General features: G+C 41.9%; 1 protein-coding gene across 2 annotated transcripts in view; it reads left to right on the forward strand.

The window, feature by feature from the left end:
• UBE2F (ubiquitin conjugating enzyme E2 F (putative)) overlaps nucleotides 1–15,178 on the forward strand; it is a 75,295-nt gene that overhangs the window by 37,119 nt on the left and 22,998 nt on the right. For both annotated transcript variants that reach the window (XM_017875548.1, XM_017875547.1), the window contains one exon: nucleotides 10,831–10,898. In XM_017875548.1, the coding sequence (XP_017731037.1) occupies nucleotides 10,831–10,898 (68 nt within the window). The remainder of the gene's footprint in view (nucleotides 1–10,830; nucleotides 10,899–15,178) is intronic.

Genomic DNA, 15,178 nt, shown 5'->3' on the forward strand with positions numbered 1-15,178 from the left:
CACCTGATCTGTTCTCACGCTGGTCTGTCCCCTGCCTTAAACATAACTCCAAGTCATATTCTCTCGTGCGATGCTCAGGCTTCCTGAAGCGAGTATGATAGGAATTGTTGTAAAAACCATTCACTTCTGTGGGCAAAAATAGATTCTGGTGGTCTCCAGTAAAATGTATATAGTGTGTATAAAATCTCCAAAATGACATAGTTTTTAAATCTTAAGTTTTTTGGCATTTAAAAAATTACCACCACTCTTTAAGTTTCCTGTTCCACCTGATGGTGTCTTTTATGTGGCACAGGCTTTTTATCTTTTTTAAGAATCGTGTTTAGTGAGCTATAATTTACATACAGTAAGTTTACCATTCTTAGGTAGACAGCTCTCTGCCTTTTGACAGACCTACTCAGTCACATAACCACCACTGCAATTAAAATACAGAAAGTTTCCATCACCTCAAAAAGTTCCCTCGATCCCCTTTGTAGATCTCCTCTCCATCCCCAGCCCCTGGCAGTCATCAACCTGATTTCTTTCCCTATAGTTTTCCCTTTACCAGGATATTATTTAAATGAACCCAAACAGTATGCAACATTTTGTATGTGGCTTCTCCCACTTAGCGTAATGCTTTTGACATTCATCCATGTTGTTGCATGTATTGTTATTTCAGTTGTATGGATGTACCACAGTTTGATTATCCATTTATCAAATGACAGGCATTTGAGTTGCTCTCAGTTTTCTTAAATTATAAGAAACTACAAAATTGTTTTTTCCAAGTAGCTGTACTATTTTGCATTCCCACCAGCGCTGTATGAGAATTCTAATTGCTCTGTATTTTCACCAGCATTTAGTTTAAAAAACTTTACTCATGGTAACGGTTACATAGTGGTATTTAATTGTGGTATTAGTTTGCATATAATGACTATCTCTTTTTTGGAGATGCATCTGCTCAACTGTTTTGCTCATTTAAAAAAAAATTGTTTTGCTCATTTAAAAAAAATAAGTTTTTTTTTCTTATTGTGGAATTTTAAGAGTTCTTTACCCTAGATATGTCTTTTATCAGATGTGTTTTCTAAATGTTTTTTCCTAGTCTATGGCTCGTCTTTATTTCCTTAATACTATCTTTTAAAGACCATGTATTTTAAATTCATTTGGGGATATCCAACTTATGATTTTTTTCTTTGTGGTAATGTTGTAGGCAGAATAATGGCTCTGAAAGATGTCTATGCCTTAATTCCTGGAACCTGTTGAATATGTTATGTTACATGGCAAAAGGGAATTAGAGTTACAGATAAATTAAGGTTGCTAGTCATCTGATCTTAAGGCAGGGAGATTGTCCTGGAGTTTCTAGGTGGACCCAATGTAATTACAGGGATCCTTAAAGTGGAAAGGGAGAGAGAAGCAGTTAGAGCCAGAGAAGGTGATGTGACAATGGAAGCAGGAAGCAGGTGAGGTGATGCACTGGCAGAAAGACTCACCTGCCACTGCTACCTCTGGAGATGGAGGAAGGGCCCATGACCCCTGGTTGTGGGCAGCTTCTGACTGCTGGTAGTACAAGGAGACAGCCTTTTCTGGGGCATCCAGAAAGGAGTGCCCTCTTGCCAACTTCATGATCTTAGCCCAGTGGGACCCATTTTGGTATTCTGGCCTCCAGAAGATAATAAATTTGTATCGTTCAAGGCACAGAGTTTGTGAAAATTTATTATAGCAGCAATGCAAAACTAGTAAGAATAGTTTGTGTTTGTTGTGTCCTAAGAAATCTTTGTCTAAGAAATACAAAGATTTTCTCTTACTGTTAAAATTATTTTATTTTTTTGAGACAGGGTCTTGCTCTGTTGCCCCAGCTGGAATGCGGTGGCACGATCATGGCTCACTGTAACCTCCACCTCCTGGGCTCAAGTTATCCTTTCGCCTCAGTCTCCCGAGGTAGCTGGGTACATGGGAACATGCTACCACACCTGGCTGATTTTTTTATTTTTTGTAGAGACAGGGTTTCGCCATGTTGCGCAAGCTAGTCTTGAACTCCTGGGCTCAAGCGATCAGCCCACTTTGGCCTCCCAAAGTGCTGGGATTACAGGCAGGAGCCACCATGCCTGGCTTTATTTTTTTTAAAGCAGAGGTTTTATAGCTCTAGGTTTTAGTTAGGTGTGTGATCCAGTTTGAGTTAATTTTCACATATTATACAAGAGAAGAATGTAGTTTCTGTTATTTTGCTATCTCTTTTTGCATTGTTCATTTCTAGCACCATTTGTTGAAAAGGGTTTTTCCCATTGACTTACCTTGGCACCTTTGTTGACATTACATGACTATATGTGTGTGGGTCTATTTCTGGACTCTGTTCCATTCCATTGTTCTGTATGTCGACACTTGTACAAATACCACTGCTTGATTATTATGGCTTTATAGTAAGTCTTGAAATCCCATCATGTGACCTCTGACCCCTTCAGCACTTTTCTACTTTTTCAAAATTATTTTGGTAATTTTTGTTCCTTTACTTTTCCACATACACTTTAGAATCAGCCTGTCAAATTTGGCAAAAAACTTGCTGAGATTTTAATTAGGACTACATTGACTCTAATGTAAATCAATTTGGGGAGAATTGCTGTGTTCATTTATTTGCATTGCTATAAAGAAATACCTGAGGCCAGGTAATTTGTAAAGAAAAGAGGCTAATTTTGGCTTATGGCTGTGTAGGAAGTATGGTGCTGGCATCTGCCTCTAGTGAGGGCATCGGGAAGCTTATAATCCTAGTGGAAGGCAAAGTGGAGCTAGCTTGTCACATGGTGAGAGAGGGAGCAAAAGAGATGCAGACGCTCTTAAACAACCAACTCTTGCATGAACTAACGGTAAGAACTCACTAATTACCATGGAACTGAGCCATTCATAAAGGATCTGCCCCCATCACCCAGATACCTCCCACCAGGCCCCACCTCAAACATTGGGCATCACATTTCAACATGAGATTTGGAGGGGACACATGTCCAAAGCATATAATTTTCATCTTAATTATCACATCTTCTAATCCATGAACGTGGTTTATATATCTATTTTGAGTTTTCTGTTGCTAGTACATACAAATAACAGCTGATTTTCGTATAGTGACCTTGTGTCCTACAACCTTGATAAACCTGCTTTTCATGGTAGTAGTTGTATTGTGGATTCTGTAGACTTTTCTATGTAAACTATCATGCCATCTGTGCATAAAGACAATTTTTATCTCTCCCTTTCAGTCTGTATCCTTCTGTTTCCTCTTCTTGCCTTGTTTTCTTGTCTAAGATTTCCAGTACAATCGTGTATAGAAGTGGTTAGAGGGACATCCTTGGCGTGTTCCTTTTTTTTTTTTTTTCTCCCAAGAATGAGTTTCGCTCTTGTTGCCAGGCTGGAGTACAATGGCGCGATCTCGGGTCACCACAACCTCCGCCTCCCAGGTTGAAGCAATTCTCCTGCGAGTAGCTGGGATTACAGGCATTACAACCAGCTAATTTTTGTATTTTTAGTAGAGATGAGGTTTCACCACGTTGGTCAGGCTGGTCTCAAACTCCCAACCTCAGGTGATCCGCCTGCCTCTGCCTCCCAAAGTGCTGGGATTACAGGCGTGACCCACTGCACCCAGCCGGCTTGTTTCTAATTTTATGGGGATGCTATCAGTCTTTCATCATTACGTGTATGGTTTGCTGTAGGGTTTTTTTTTTTTTTTTTTTTTTGAGATGGAGTCTTGCTCTATCGCCCAGGCTGGAGTGCAATGGTGTGATCTCGCTCACTGCATTCTCTGCCTCCCGGGTTCAGGCGATTCGTGTGCCTCAGCTTCCTGAGTAGCTGGGACTATAGGTACCCACCACCATGCCCAGCTAATTTTTATATTTTTAGTAGATATGGCATTTCACCATGTTGGCCAGGCTGGTCTTGAACTTCTGACCTCAGGTAATCTGCCTGCCTTGGTCTCCCAAAGTACTGGGATTACAGGCATGAGCCACTGAGTCTGGCCTTGCTATAGGGTTTTTGCAGATGCCCTTTATCAGGTTGAGAAGTTCTTTTCTACTTCTTGTTTGCATATATATATGTGTATATATATATGTATTTTTTTAAATCATGAGTAGATGCTTTTTTTGCCCCAAACCAAAAATGGTCAATAATGAATGGATGCTTAATTTGCCAAATGCTTTTGCTGCATCTACTGAGGTGATCATAATGGTTTTTCTATTTTGGTCTGTTGATAAGGTAAATTACATGGATAGATTATTTTTCAAATGTTGAACCAAAGCTGCATTTGTGAGATAAACCATAATTCATCATGTATTATGTGTTAATGGTTTCATGTATCGCTCAGTTTGATATATTAGTATTTTATTAAGAATTTTTACAAATTCTTACCTGTCTGTGAGGGATATTTGTAATTTTTTTTTTATAATGAGTTGCCTAATTTTGCTGTCAAGGTAATGTATTCTGGTCTTTGAATGGGGAGGCGTTCTAGTCTCTGGAAGAGCTTATGTAGAATTAATATTAATTAGTTAATTAATTATTTTTTTTAGATAAGGTCTTACTCTCTTGCCCAGGCTGAATTGCAGTGGCATGATCATGCTTCACTGCAGCCTCAACCTCCTGGGCTCAAGCAGTCCTCCCGCCTCAGGCTTCCAGGTAACTGGTACTACAGATGCCCACCATCTGTAGTGGGCAGATGCACTACCATGCCCAGCTAATTATTTTTTGTAGAGACGGGGGTCTCACTTTGTTGCCCAGGCTGGTCTTGAACCTTTGGGCTCAAGCGATCCTCCCAAAGTGCTGGGATTACAGGTGTGAACCACTGTGCCTGGCCTGTTAATTCTTTATTCAGTGGTAGAATTCACCAGTGAAGCCACCTGTCTCTGGAATTTTGTTTTGTTGTGGTAAGATTTTAAGTATAAACACATTTCTAATAGATAGAGGGCTGCCTAGGTTATTCTTGAGTGGGTTTCACTAATTTGTGTCCTTCAAGGGATTTGCTCATATCCTCTGCATTTTTCAATTTATTGATATAATGTTCTTAGTATCATCTTATCATTTTAAGTTCTGTAGAGTCTGTGTTTTATCTCCTCTTTAATTACTGATATTGTAATTTTTGTCTTTTTTACCGTTGCAAAGAACCTACTTTTAGTTTCATTGATTTTGCTCTGTTATTTTTTGAATTTTGTTCATGTCTTTGTTATTTGCCTCCTCTTTATTTCCAGTTTAATTTGCTCTTTTTCTGATGTTTAAGATGGAAGCTTAGACAAACAGTAGTGTGTTTCCATTTCCCAGCCCAACCTTTATTCTATAGCTCACATTTGTTTCACTTTTACATATGTTGTAACCCAGAATATATTATCTGTGCTTTACACAGTCTATTTTAAAAATATATGTCTCCACATACTTAACATTTATGACCCTCATTCCCTTTTGTAGATCTAGGTTTCTCTCTCTGTTATTTTCCTTCTGCCTAAAGAACATCCTTGAAGATTTTTCTGTAGTGCAGATTTGCTTGTGATGAATTCTGTCAGTGTTACTGAAGTTTGAATTCTTAAGTTGACAGTTTCAGCATTTTAAGGATGTCATTCTACTGCCTTCTGTATTTTTTTCCTTAGAAGAAGTTAGTAGTGGTTCTTTGTTCCACTTTATGCGATGTGCATTTTATTCTCTGGCTGCTTTTAAGATTTTCTCCTTATCACTGTTTTCAGCAGTTTGATTATAATGTGCTTTGAAGTGGTTTTTTCTTTTTTATCACATTTGGGATTTATTAAGCTTTTTGGATCTGTGAGTTATAGTTTTCATCCAATCTAGAAATAATTTGGCCAACATTTCTTTAAATATTTTTTCTGCGATCCTTTTCTGGCACTCTAGTTCATATGTATATCATATATGTCTTACATATAAATTACTTCTACATGTAAATTATACCTCCATTGGGTCACAAGGCTTTGTTCGCTTTTCTTTCCGTGCCTCATTTTGGATAATTTCTTTTTCTGCAATGTCTCATTTGCTGTTAGGCGCATCCAGTGAATTTTTCATTTCAGATACTGTATTTTCTAGCTGTTGACGTTCCGTTTGGTGCTTTCCCCCAACCGTCCATTTCTTTCTTCATTATGTTCATGTTTTCCTCTAAGTCTCAGCATCTCTATACAATAGCTGTCATTGTGTCTTTGTCTGCAGCCCTGCATCCCAGAGTCCTGCCTGCTCTCTGTGCCCATGTCTGTCCTGCCTCCTGCCTCCACTCGCACTCACTCCCTCTTCTCCACCGTCTGTCTCTGTCTCTTCTCTTTCAACAGTCTGATTTGAGATGGATCAGAGCCTTTTAAGTTTGAAGTTTGCATAGGATGTAACTTCCAGTGTGCTGTAAATATTGACATTTAAAAATGAAAATATTGTATTACTCTGAAATGTTTCCAGTATAGAATCTAAATACCACAGATATGCCCACCACCAAGATATGCCCATCATCACACTTTTTTTTTTTTTTTTTTTTTTTTTTTTGATGTGTATAAGCTCTACGTCACTGGCTGGAAAACCTTTGCTACTTTTTCTCCTAGCGCTCATGTTTTCATTCCACTTGTTCCCTTGAATTGCACCATAATGTAAACATTTTTATGCTTATAAGTATTTTATTTGTGATTTTTTTATACTCTTCTGTAACTAGATATACAGGTAGATAGATTGACTGAGCTTTTTTTAATTATTATTTTTGAGACAGAGTCTTGCTCTGTGGGCCAGGCTGGAGTGCAGTGATGCAATCTCAGCTCACTGCAACCTCTGCCTCCCGAGTTCAAGTAATTCTCCTGCCTCAGCCTCCTGAGTAGCTGGGCGTACAGGTACCCGCCACTATGCCTGGCTAATTTTTGTATTCTTAGTATTGACGGGTTTCACCATGTTGGCCAGGCTGGTCTCGAACTCTTGACCTTGTGATCCACGGGCCTCAGCCTCCCAAAGTGCTGGGATTATAGACATGAGCCACCGCGCACAGCCCAGAACTCACTAGTTGAAAAGTTCCTGTAACTAAGACTCTTAAGTGTTAAACATTTGCTTTTGAACGATTGTTGCAGTTGTTATTTGTACAGGCTCTGCTTCTGGTTTTTCTTCCGTTGTCCTGGCTGCCTATCCTTTGCCTCATCTCTCAGCCCCTCGAAGTGAGGGAGCTTCAAGGCTTTATCCTGTCTTTGGACCTGTATAGTCAGTTCCCTGGTATCCTGGTTATCTTGTGACAGAATGCTTTTATACCCCGAATGGCTCCCAAGCTGCCCTCTCTGTCCAACCTCTCCTAGCACTCAAGAATGATCTGTCAGCTGCCCACTCAACGCCTCCACTGGGATGCCAACTTGAAATCTCAAGTTAATGTGTTTGATTTGAACTTCACACAGTTGTGCCCTCTGCAGTTCTTTTATCTTCATGGTAACAACTCTGCCTTTTCCATTGCAAGGTCAAAGATCTTCTTTGACCCCTTCTCTCCTCCCCCCATGCCTAATCTGTCAGCAAATTCTGGTGTTGCTGCCTTCAAAATCTGTCCACTTCACCTGATCCCACCCTGATCCTCACCATTACCATCTCTCACCTGGATGATTACAACAGATACCCACAACTGGGCTCCTGCTCTGTGATCTGTTTATATGCTCCTGTCCCTCCCCTACTGAGACCCCTTTCATGGCCCCATCTCACTCTAAATCAGAGCCAGCTACATGCGGGGGTCTGCAGGGCCCAATACCCTTTGCATCTGCTCCCTGTTTGGGCTCAGATCCTCTTCCCCCACCTCACTCTCTGACTACACTGGCTTCTGCAGGGTTCATGGAACATACTAGGCCTCTTACTGTACCCACCCTGTTTCATCTACGTGGAGTGTCCTTCACCCCAGTACTCTCCTCCTTCAAGTCATCATTTTCTCTGACCTCCCTGCTTAAAATTGCAGCCTCCCCACTTTCTACTCCTTCTGTTATGTAATTTATATATTTTCTCTCCCTTCCACTAGAATATACGCTTCATAAGGGTGGGAATTATCTCTTATTGATGTGTCTCCAGGGCATAGAACTGTGTGTGGCACATGGTGGGCACTCATCAACTATTTGTGTAATGAATAATGAATTTAAGCAAATTCTGATGATAATTAAACATAAAATAACATTTCACCTGCAGTAGTGTATCTCTGAAAATGATGATGGGGTTACTGTTAGCATTTTCCCTGATTAAATTGATGCATTGGTAAATGAATATTATTTTATGCTAGAAACAAAGGTCCAATACCAGATTTCTTCCATCATTTTGTCTTTATAGATATAAACACTCAGGACTTCTTGTTCATATAAATAAGTAGATGGGGATGGAAGTTGTCATGTTATGGCTGTGCCATTTTGTCTTTGGACTTCCAAGTTAAAGGCCAAAGATCATAAAGTTGTTTTTTTTTTTTTTTTTTTTTTGAGACAGGGTCTCACTCTGTTGCCCAGGCTGGAGTGAAGTGGTGCAGTCATGGCTCACTGCAGCCTCAAATTTCCAGGTTCAAGCAATCCTCTCACCTCAGCTTCCCAAGTAGCTGGGACTGCAGGTGCATACCACCACACCCGGCTAATTTTTCTTTTTTTTGTGGAGATGGGGTTTAGCCATGTTGCTTAGGCTGGTCTCGAACTCTTAAGCTCAAGCAAGCCACCTGCCTTGGCCTCCCAAAGTGCTGGGATTACAGGCATGAGCCACCTTGCCCGTCCTCATATAAAGTATTTTCATGATTTTTCCGCTATTAGATTAGGTTCCTTCTTCCATTTTGTTGAAAGTAGAGAATTGGAAGCCACCTGACTTGGAGAAGACTTTGTCACTCAGTCGTTGGAATCCTTTGCTTCAGTTTCTGAAATGTCCACCAGAATCACTTTACCAATCCCTGTCAGCTGCAGGGACATCAAAATGCTTTTCTACCCTGAATAGTTACATCTGTCACCCCTCACTTCAGAGCAGCTTTGCAGGCTTTTGTTAGAAATGCTAAGGAAGAGTTGAGAAAAACAGCAGTATTATTAATTTCAGCATACTAATATGTATACCAGTGTAGTATTTTAAAAAATCTTGGCCGGGCACGGTGGCTCAAGCCTGTAATCCCAGCACTTTGGGAGGCCGAGGTGGGCGGATCACGAGGTCAGGAGATCGAGACCATCCTGGCTAACATGGTGAAACCCCGTCTCTACTAAAAATACAAAAAATTAGCCGGGCCAAAGACTTTATACTGCCAGTCACAAATCCAAGTGAGTTTATAAAACTTAGAAATATGTATCTCAAAGAAGTGGAGGAAGGCTAGAATAATAAATGCCGTTGGGATGAGTAAGCAACTAGTTAGGAAAAAAAATACCACCTTAGTCTGTAATCAGTTGATGAATGAATGAGCTGATTACATGTAATCTATGAAACCATTAAATTACTAAAAGAAAATATAAGAGGGTATTGATATAATCTTCGTTGGGAAAAGCCTTTTTTAAGCATGACACCAAAGACAGAAAGCCTAAAGAAAGATTAGCTTCTTAAAAATGGAAAACTAGTGTTCAGAAACCACACAATCAAAATGCAAACAGCAGCCTAAGAAAAATTGCTTGTAACATATAAAAGCAAAGACTAATTTTCTTAAGAGATTTTATATTAATAATTAAAAGATGAATACCTCAGTAATAAAAGGAGAGTTTCAGAACATTGATCATTCAGTTCTTAAAAGAAAAAACATAAATGACAAGTAATAATATAAATTTTAGCCTCACTGGTATTCATCAGAGAATGTAAAATAAAAGAGAACTAGTATTTCTCTTCTATCAGATTGGCAAAGAAAAAAAATGTCAGGGTCCAGGTAATGCCAGTTTTAACTGATAGATGACATAAATGTTGATACAGTCTCAACTCTTAAGGAATGGAATTTTTTTTTAATGTTGATTTGTTTGAGGCTAACAACTTGCTGTTATGCATTCATTTCATATAAAAAATTGAGAAAAGTGGTAAGATGTAATATTGCTGGTTTGTTCATGATAAATATTTTAGGAGAAGTTGAATTTTAATTTTAAAATGGTGCTAATTCTGTCAAATTTGGAAATCGAGAATAATTTAATTTCTAGTTACTTTTCAAGCTCATTCATGCTGGAGTGCCCTCTGCTGGCACCAGCAGCCATTTAGTGACCCCTGGCTGGATACCATATGAGGAGAGGGACTGCCCTGTGGGGTCTACAGGGTGTGGGGGGCAGGATAAAGAGGGAGTGGGGGTACACAGCATGTGGATGGCAATGTCAGTGATGCTCAGACCCTGGGCATCCTCCTTTGTGCCTACCAGCCCGCATTTCCAGAAGGTCTGCTCTGTTCTGAAGGCTGTGCCAAGCAATCACTGAGGCAGTGATCTATCAGGTTCACTGCTGTGTCCCCAAGGCCTAGAACCATGCCCAGCAGAGGGTAGTTGCTCAGTAAGGGTTTGTTGGTCACTGTTAAGTCTTGTGTCCTCCAATTGACATTCTCTTGGGGAGACCAGCAGTAAGCAGATAAAGAATTCACTTAAGGCATGAGATGTGTTCAGAGGGTTGTAGATTCCAGGAAGATGGTAGGATGCAAGGAGGCAAGGCAGATGGCCCCAGAAGGATGTCCCTTCCCTTCCCTGAGGGTGTGCTTGGCCCCATGAGAAGACAGCAGGCAGGTGACAGCATGGAGCCTATTTCTGTTCAGGCGGGGGCATGACTTCCACCAGTGTGTGTGCATTTGGTAATGGAACCGAGGAACTCCGCAGGCCTGTTTTTAAACTCCTGATTCTCTGTATTTGCCATATCCTAACAGAGTGTTTGCTTTTTGTTTCCTTTTTTTTTTAATTTAAAGGATTTTTTTGTTTTGTTTTGTGTTTTTTGATAGATGAGGGTTACTACCAGGGTGGAAAATTTCAGTTTGAAACTGAAGTTCCCGATGCGTACAACATGGTGGTGAGTAGCCTGCGTTGAGCCTGTTGTTTTACTTCTCGGGCGGGGCTGCCTGTGGCTGTGGCCCGCCACTGGCACAGGGCCCTAGCACTCCTCTCTGCGTGTGTCCATGTGTGACTGAGTACTCACTTCAGTATTTTTGTGATGAATGTCACTCATCAGCAGTATTTAGAGTGTTAGTAGAGAATTTGTTTATTCAACAAATACTTATGAGTACTATGTGCCAGGCAGCCTGCCTGTGTATTTTCTATAACTCTTATCTGTTACAGTCTGGCACTGAAGAAAAAAAGCACTGTAGTTTTTTCATGGTATGACACAAAAATTCCAGAAGTCTATAAAATGTGTATTTTAGAATTTCAGAGAACGGTGACTTGTAGTTTAAACTGTAAGTAATTTATACCTATAGTTTCATGTTAATCCCTCAAAGATCCTTTTAGGCGATGATTATACCAAATACCATTACATTATGTCTTTGCTTTGGTGGAACTTGCAGACCAATTAGGAGAGATAAAGTGTAGAAAGTTGATACAGTGATAAAAATGGTAAGTAGAGGACAGTAGAGATACTGATCAATGATAGGAAACTAGTTTTTGAGAATTCAGAGAAGGGAAAGTAATGATCACTTTGGAAAGTGGTCAGGGCTAGTTAAGCTTTTAAGGGGAAATCTAATTGGAGTCACCCTGATGTGGCCCAGAACCAGGGAAGGGTGCTGTAGGTGACATGGAAACGTGGTGAACTGTGGTGACAGGTGTGGACATGAGAACTTGCAACCTGCAGAAGGCGGATGGGCCAGGTCAACTCGAGTGAAGAATTGGAGTTGGGGAAGAATAGAGGAAAAAATGAGAAAATTCAGATGTGTGGGTTTGGTTGGGCATTTTCGATTTGGCAGTGACAAACCACTGGAGATTCTGAATAATTCCACACCCCTGAGTTGGGGTATTAGAGGAGGTGTGGCTGCGCCTCAGAGACGGGTGTGATGTGTCTAGACCCAAACTGCCAGGAGTTGGCGTACGGGCAGTTCAGTGTGCTTGTTTTATTGGCGTGCACCGTGGATATGTTTTCCTCCTCACGTGTTCTAACTAACCCTCTTGGCCCATCCAGTGGGAAAGCACAAGCTGATGGTGCTGCCAGAGAAAAGGAAGCCTCACTCCCATCATGAGGATGTGGGCATTTGGGACACTGTGCCTATGACTTCGCTTGTGGGAAGTGTGCTCCCACTGCCTGACGAGTGGAGTTGCCCTGACCCCAGCCACAGGGCTCCATTCAGTGGCTGCAACACTTGTTTGAGAAGCCAAAGCTTCAACTATGGAAATTGACGTTTTACCAGACTACTCCATTTAGGGTTCTTTTTGAAATGTAATTTTTGGGGATGGGGAAGAGTAGGCAGTCCAAGTAATTTTTAAATTTGTAGACAAAGACGGGAAAATACACATTTCCAGTCTTTGTCCATCCACCACCTGCTGAGACTTTCCATTCTTCCCAAACCACACTGAGAAACCTGGTGACGGAGCACTGCACCGTGTCCAGTGCAAGGTGGTTTCAGAGGCTTGGTTTCAGTACAGATGTTTAGAATTTGGGGACTCTTTGGTGGTTTCTGGAAACAAGCAGGCATACAGTATCTAAAATTCTATATTTAGATTTGCCTGTAAATACTTACGACACACCGTTCTGGATGTCATAGCAGGGAGTTAAGTGTAAGCTGATAAACTTTCCAGATAAGTCATGAGGCATCAGAGAACCATTGTTTCAGGTATATCTGGCATCACCTAGTAGCAGAGCTCCTTGTTTTCACTATAGGAAGAAAGTAAACTAAGAGAAAATACCAGGTAAGGAATGGGCGTGATTGAGAGCCTCTGTGTGCCAGGTGTCTTCACTCACTTTACGTTATTCCATTCTTCTGATAGTTCTGTGGGTGGGTGGGTTGGTTGGTTGGTTGGTTAGTTTAGTTCGTTATCTGAGACGGATCTGGAGTGCAGTGGTGTGATCTCAGCTCACTGCAACCTTCACCTCCTGGGTTCAAGCAATTCTCCTCCTCCTCCTGGGTTCAAGCAGTTCTCCTGCCCTAGCCTTCTGTCAGTGGATGATCTTAACATTTATATCTTTATACATTAGGGTTCTGAAAGCTAAAGTTAAAAATATTAGCTTTGCCAATGGAGACAGCTGAATTGTTGAAGTCACTTCATGTCCAGGGCCGCCCAGCTTTTAAGCATGTGCCCTTCCTACCACACCAGGTGGTGAGAAAATGTTTGTCATACTGTCTTGTCCCATTTGTGGCTTCAAGAAATAGGAAGGAAAATGGAATAAAGAATGACTTGAAAGCCACTGAGCCTTGAAGACTTGTTTCCCTTATTAGTTTGAGACTGGCACAGAGGTTGAGGTGGAGGATAAGGTTTTAATTTTCCCAGTGATTTTCCTGTCCTTCTCTCAGACCTGCTATTCCTCAGCCCTGCCCCCCATTCCTCACTACCAGTCCCCATGGGAAAACATCATCCTGTGCAGCCTTTCTGAAGTTTGGTGTGCTGTGTTTGACCTTTAGCTCTGTAATGATGATCTTACATTTTTCTATTTCCACTGCTGTCTCTTTTGGAAGTTTCGTATATGATGGGCTGGTCAGATTTCATCGGGAATAAAACCCCTTGTTCTCAAACCCAGAAGTACCGAGAGCAGCTGGTGGCTCTGCATGAACCATGTTCCTACTCTGCTTCTGTAGGGTCCTTTCCTCTCCTCTCCCCAGCCTTTCCTTCCTGTCCCACCAGACTTTTTTTTTTTTTTTTTTTTTTTTAATGAGGCGGAGTTTCGCTCTTGTCACCCAGGCTGGAGTGCAGTGGCGTGATCTCGGCTTACTGCAACCTCCACCTCCTGGATTCAAGCGATTCTCCTGCCTCAGCCTCCTGAGTAGCTGGGATTACAGGTGCCCACCACTACGCCCAGCTAATTTTTGTAGTTTTAGTAGAGATGGGGTTTCACCATGTTGGCTGGGTTGGTGTCGAACTCCTGACCTCAAGTGATCTGCCAGCCTTGGCCTCCCATAGTGCTGGGATTGTAGGCGTGAGCCACTGCACCCGACCTCCCATCCCTTTCTCATGTTTTCTTCCTGTCTGCCTCTCATTCAGGCACGCATGGGGCAACTTCCTTAGGGGCCAGCGTGTATCACTGGTGTCCCCATCAGGGACCCTCCAGAAGATCATTAGGGTGCAGTACTTGGTTGAACACAAAAGTAGTTGCATTTGCCATGTTTATAATGAATCATTGCTTACAGACTCTCCCGAGCATCTCTTTCCCACTGGGCTGTGAGCCCTGAGGGAGTGCCAGCCATCTTGCCCACACTATTTCCAATGTGTAGCCTGTCATGCTAGGCAAAAAACACAGATTGTTCAGTGGTTGCCCCTCTCTCTGCCCCCCACAAACTTAACAGTGTAGAAAAGAGATGAAATAATGCAGCCAGCATAGGGAGATCACATAGGCACAGGCATTCAGGACAGAGTGTGAGGGCACACTCTGAAGGCGCCACGTGGGTCAGTGAGAGCGGACACAGCGGCGGCCAGTGCGGAGCCTCGGGGTGGGCTGGGGCTTCTCAGGGTGCATCTGCTTCACTGCCATGACTGACTTGACACAATTTCTGTACTTCATAAGGACTTTTTTCCTAAGAGTTGTAGTTCCTGCAGTGAAGGTCTATTAAGACTGTGAATGTGGAAAACCTTTAATAAAGTCGATCGTTATTTCAGAATAAATTTTTAAAAGAAAAATGTCTATTTGGAATCCCGCACCCCACCCAATATCCCAGCAGCTAAAATTCAAATTTTTTTGTGTTTTTGTCCCTTTGCCTCTGAAGTTTAACTCCCAGCCTAAAGCTTGCCTCGTAATTTGTTAATTTAGAAACTGGCCAAACGGATGTATAGACATTGAGTGAGCTCCTACATTGTGCCAGGCTCCATGTCAGACACTGGAAGGCCAAGGATGGGAACTTGGTGGCCTTTTAAGAATTTCAGTCTCTGGGGAGACAGACGCTGACATGATAATGAGGAGCCCGGGTAGTGATGTGGGCGACGGCTACTCCTCAGGCTGGTGGGGATGCCCGGAGGAGGAGCACATGATGTGGCCTGGGGATGCCTTGGAGGAGGAGAGAGCCTTAGCCCAGACCCTAGCTGGCCTGTGGTGTCACACAGCCCACAGGTGTGTCAGTCAGGACTGGTTGGAGGAAGCTATGTGCTGCAGCAGGAGAAAGGATTACTTCTCTTTGTTCTTGGCTCTGGTTTCCTCCTGGAAGTGAAGACACCACGTCT

Source organism: Rhinopithecus bieti, unplaced genomic scaffold (assembly GCF_001698545.2).
Source record: "Rhinopithecus bieti isolate Rb0 unplaced genomic scaffold, ASM169854v2 scaffold_7884, whole genome shotgun sequence".
Lineage (NCBI taxonomy): Eukaryota > Metazoa > Chordata > Mammalia > Primates > Cercopithecidae > Rhinopithecus > Rhinopithecus bieti.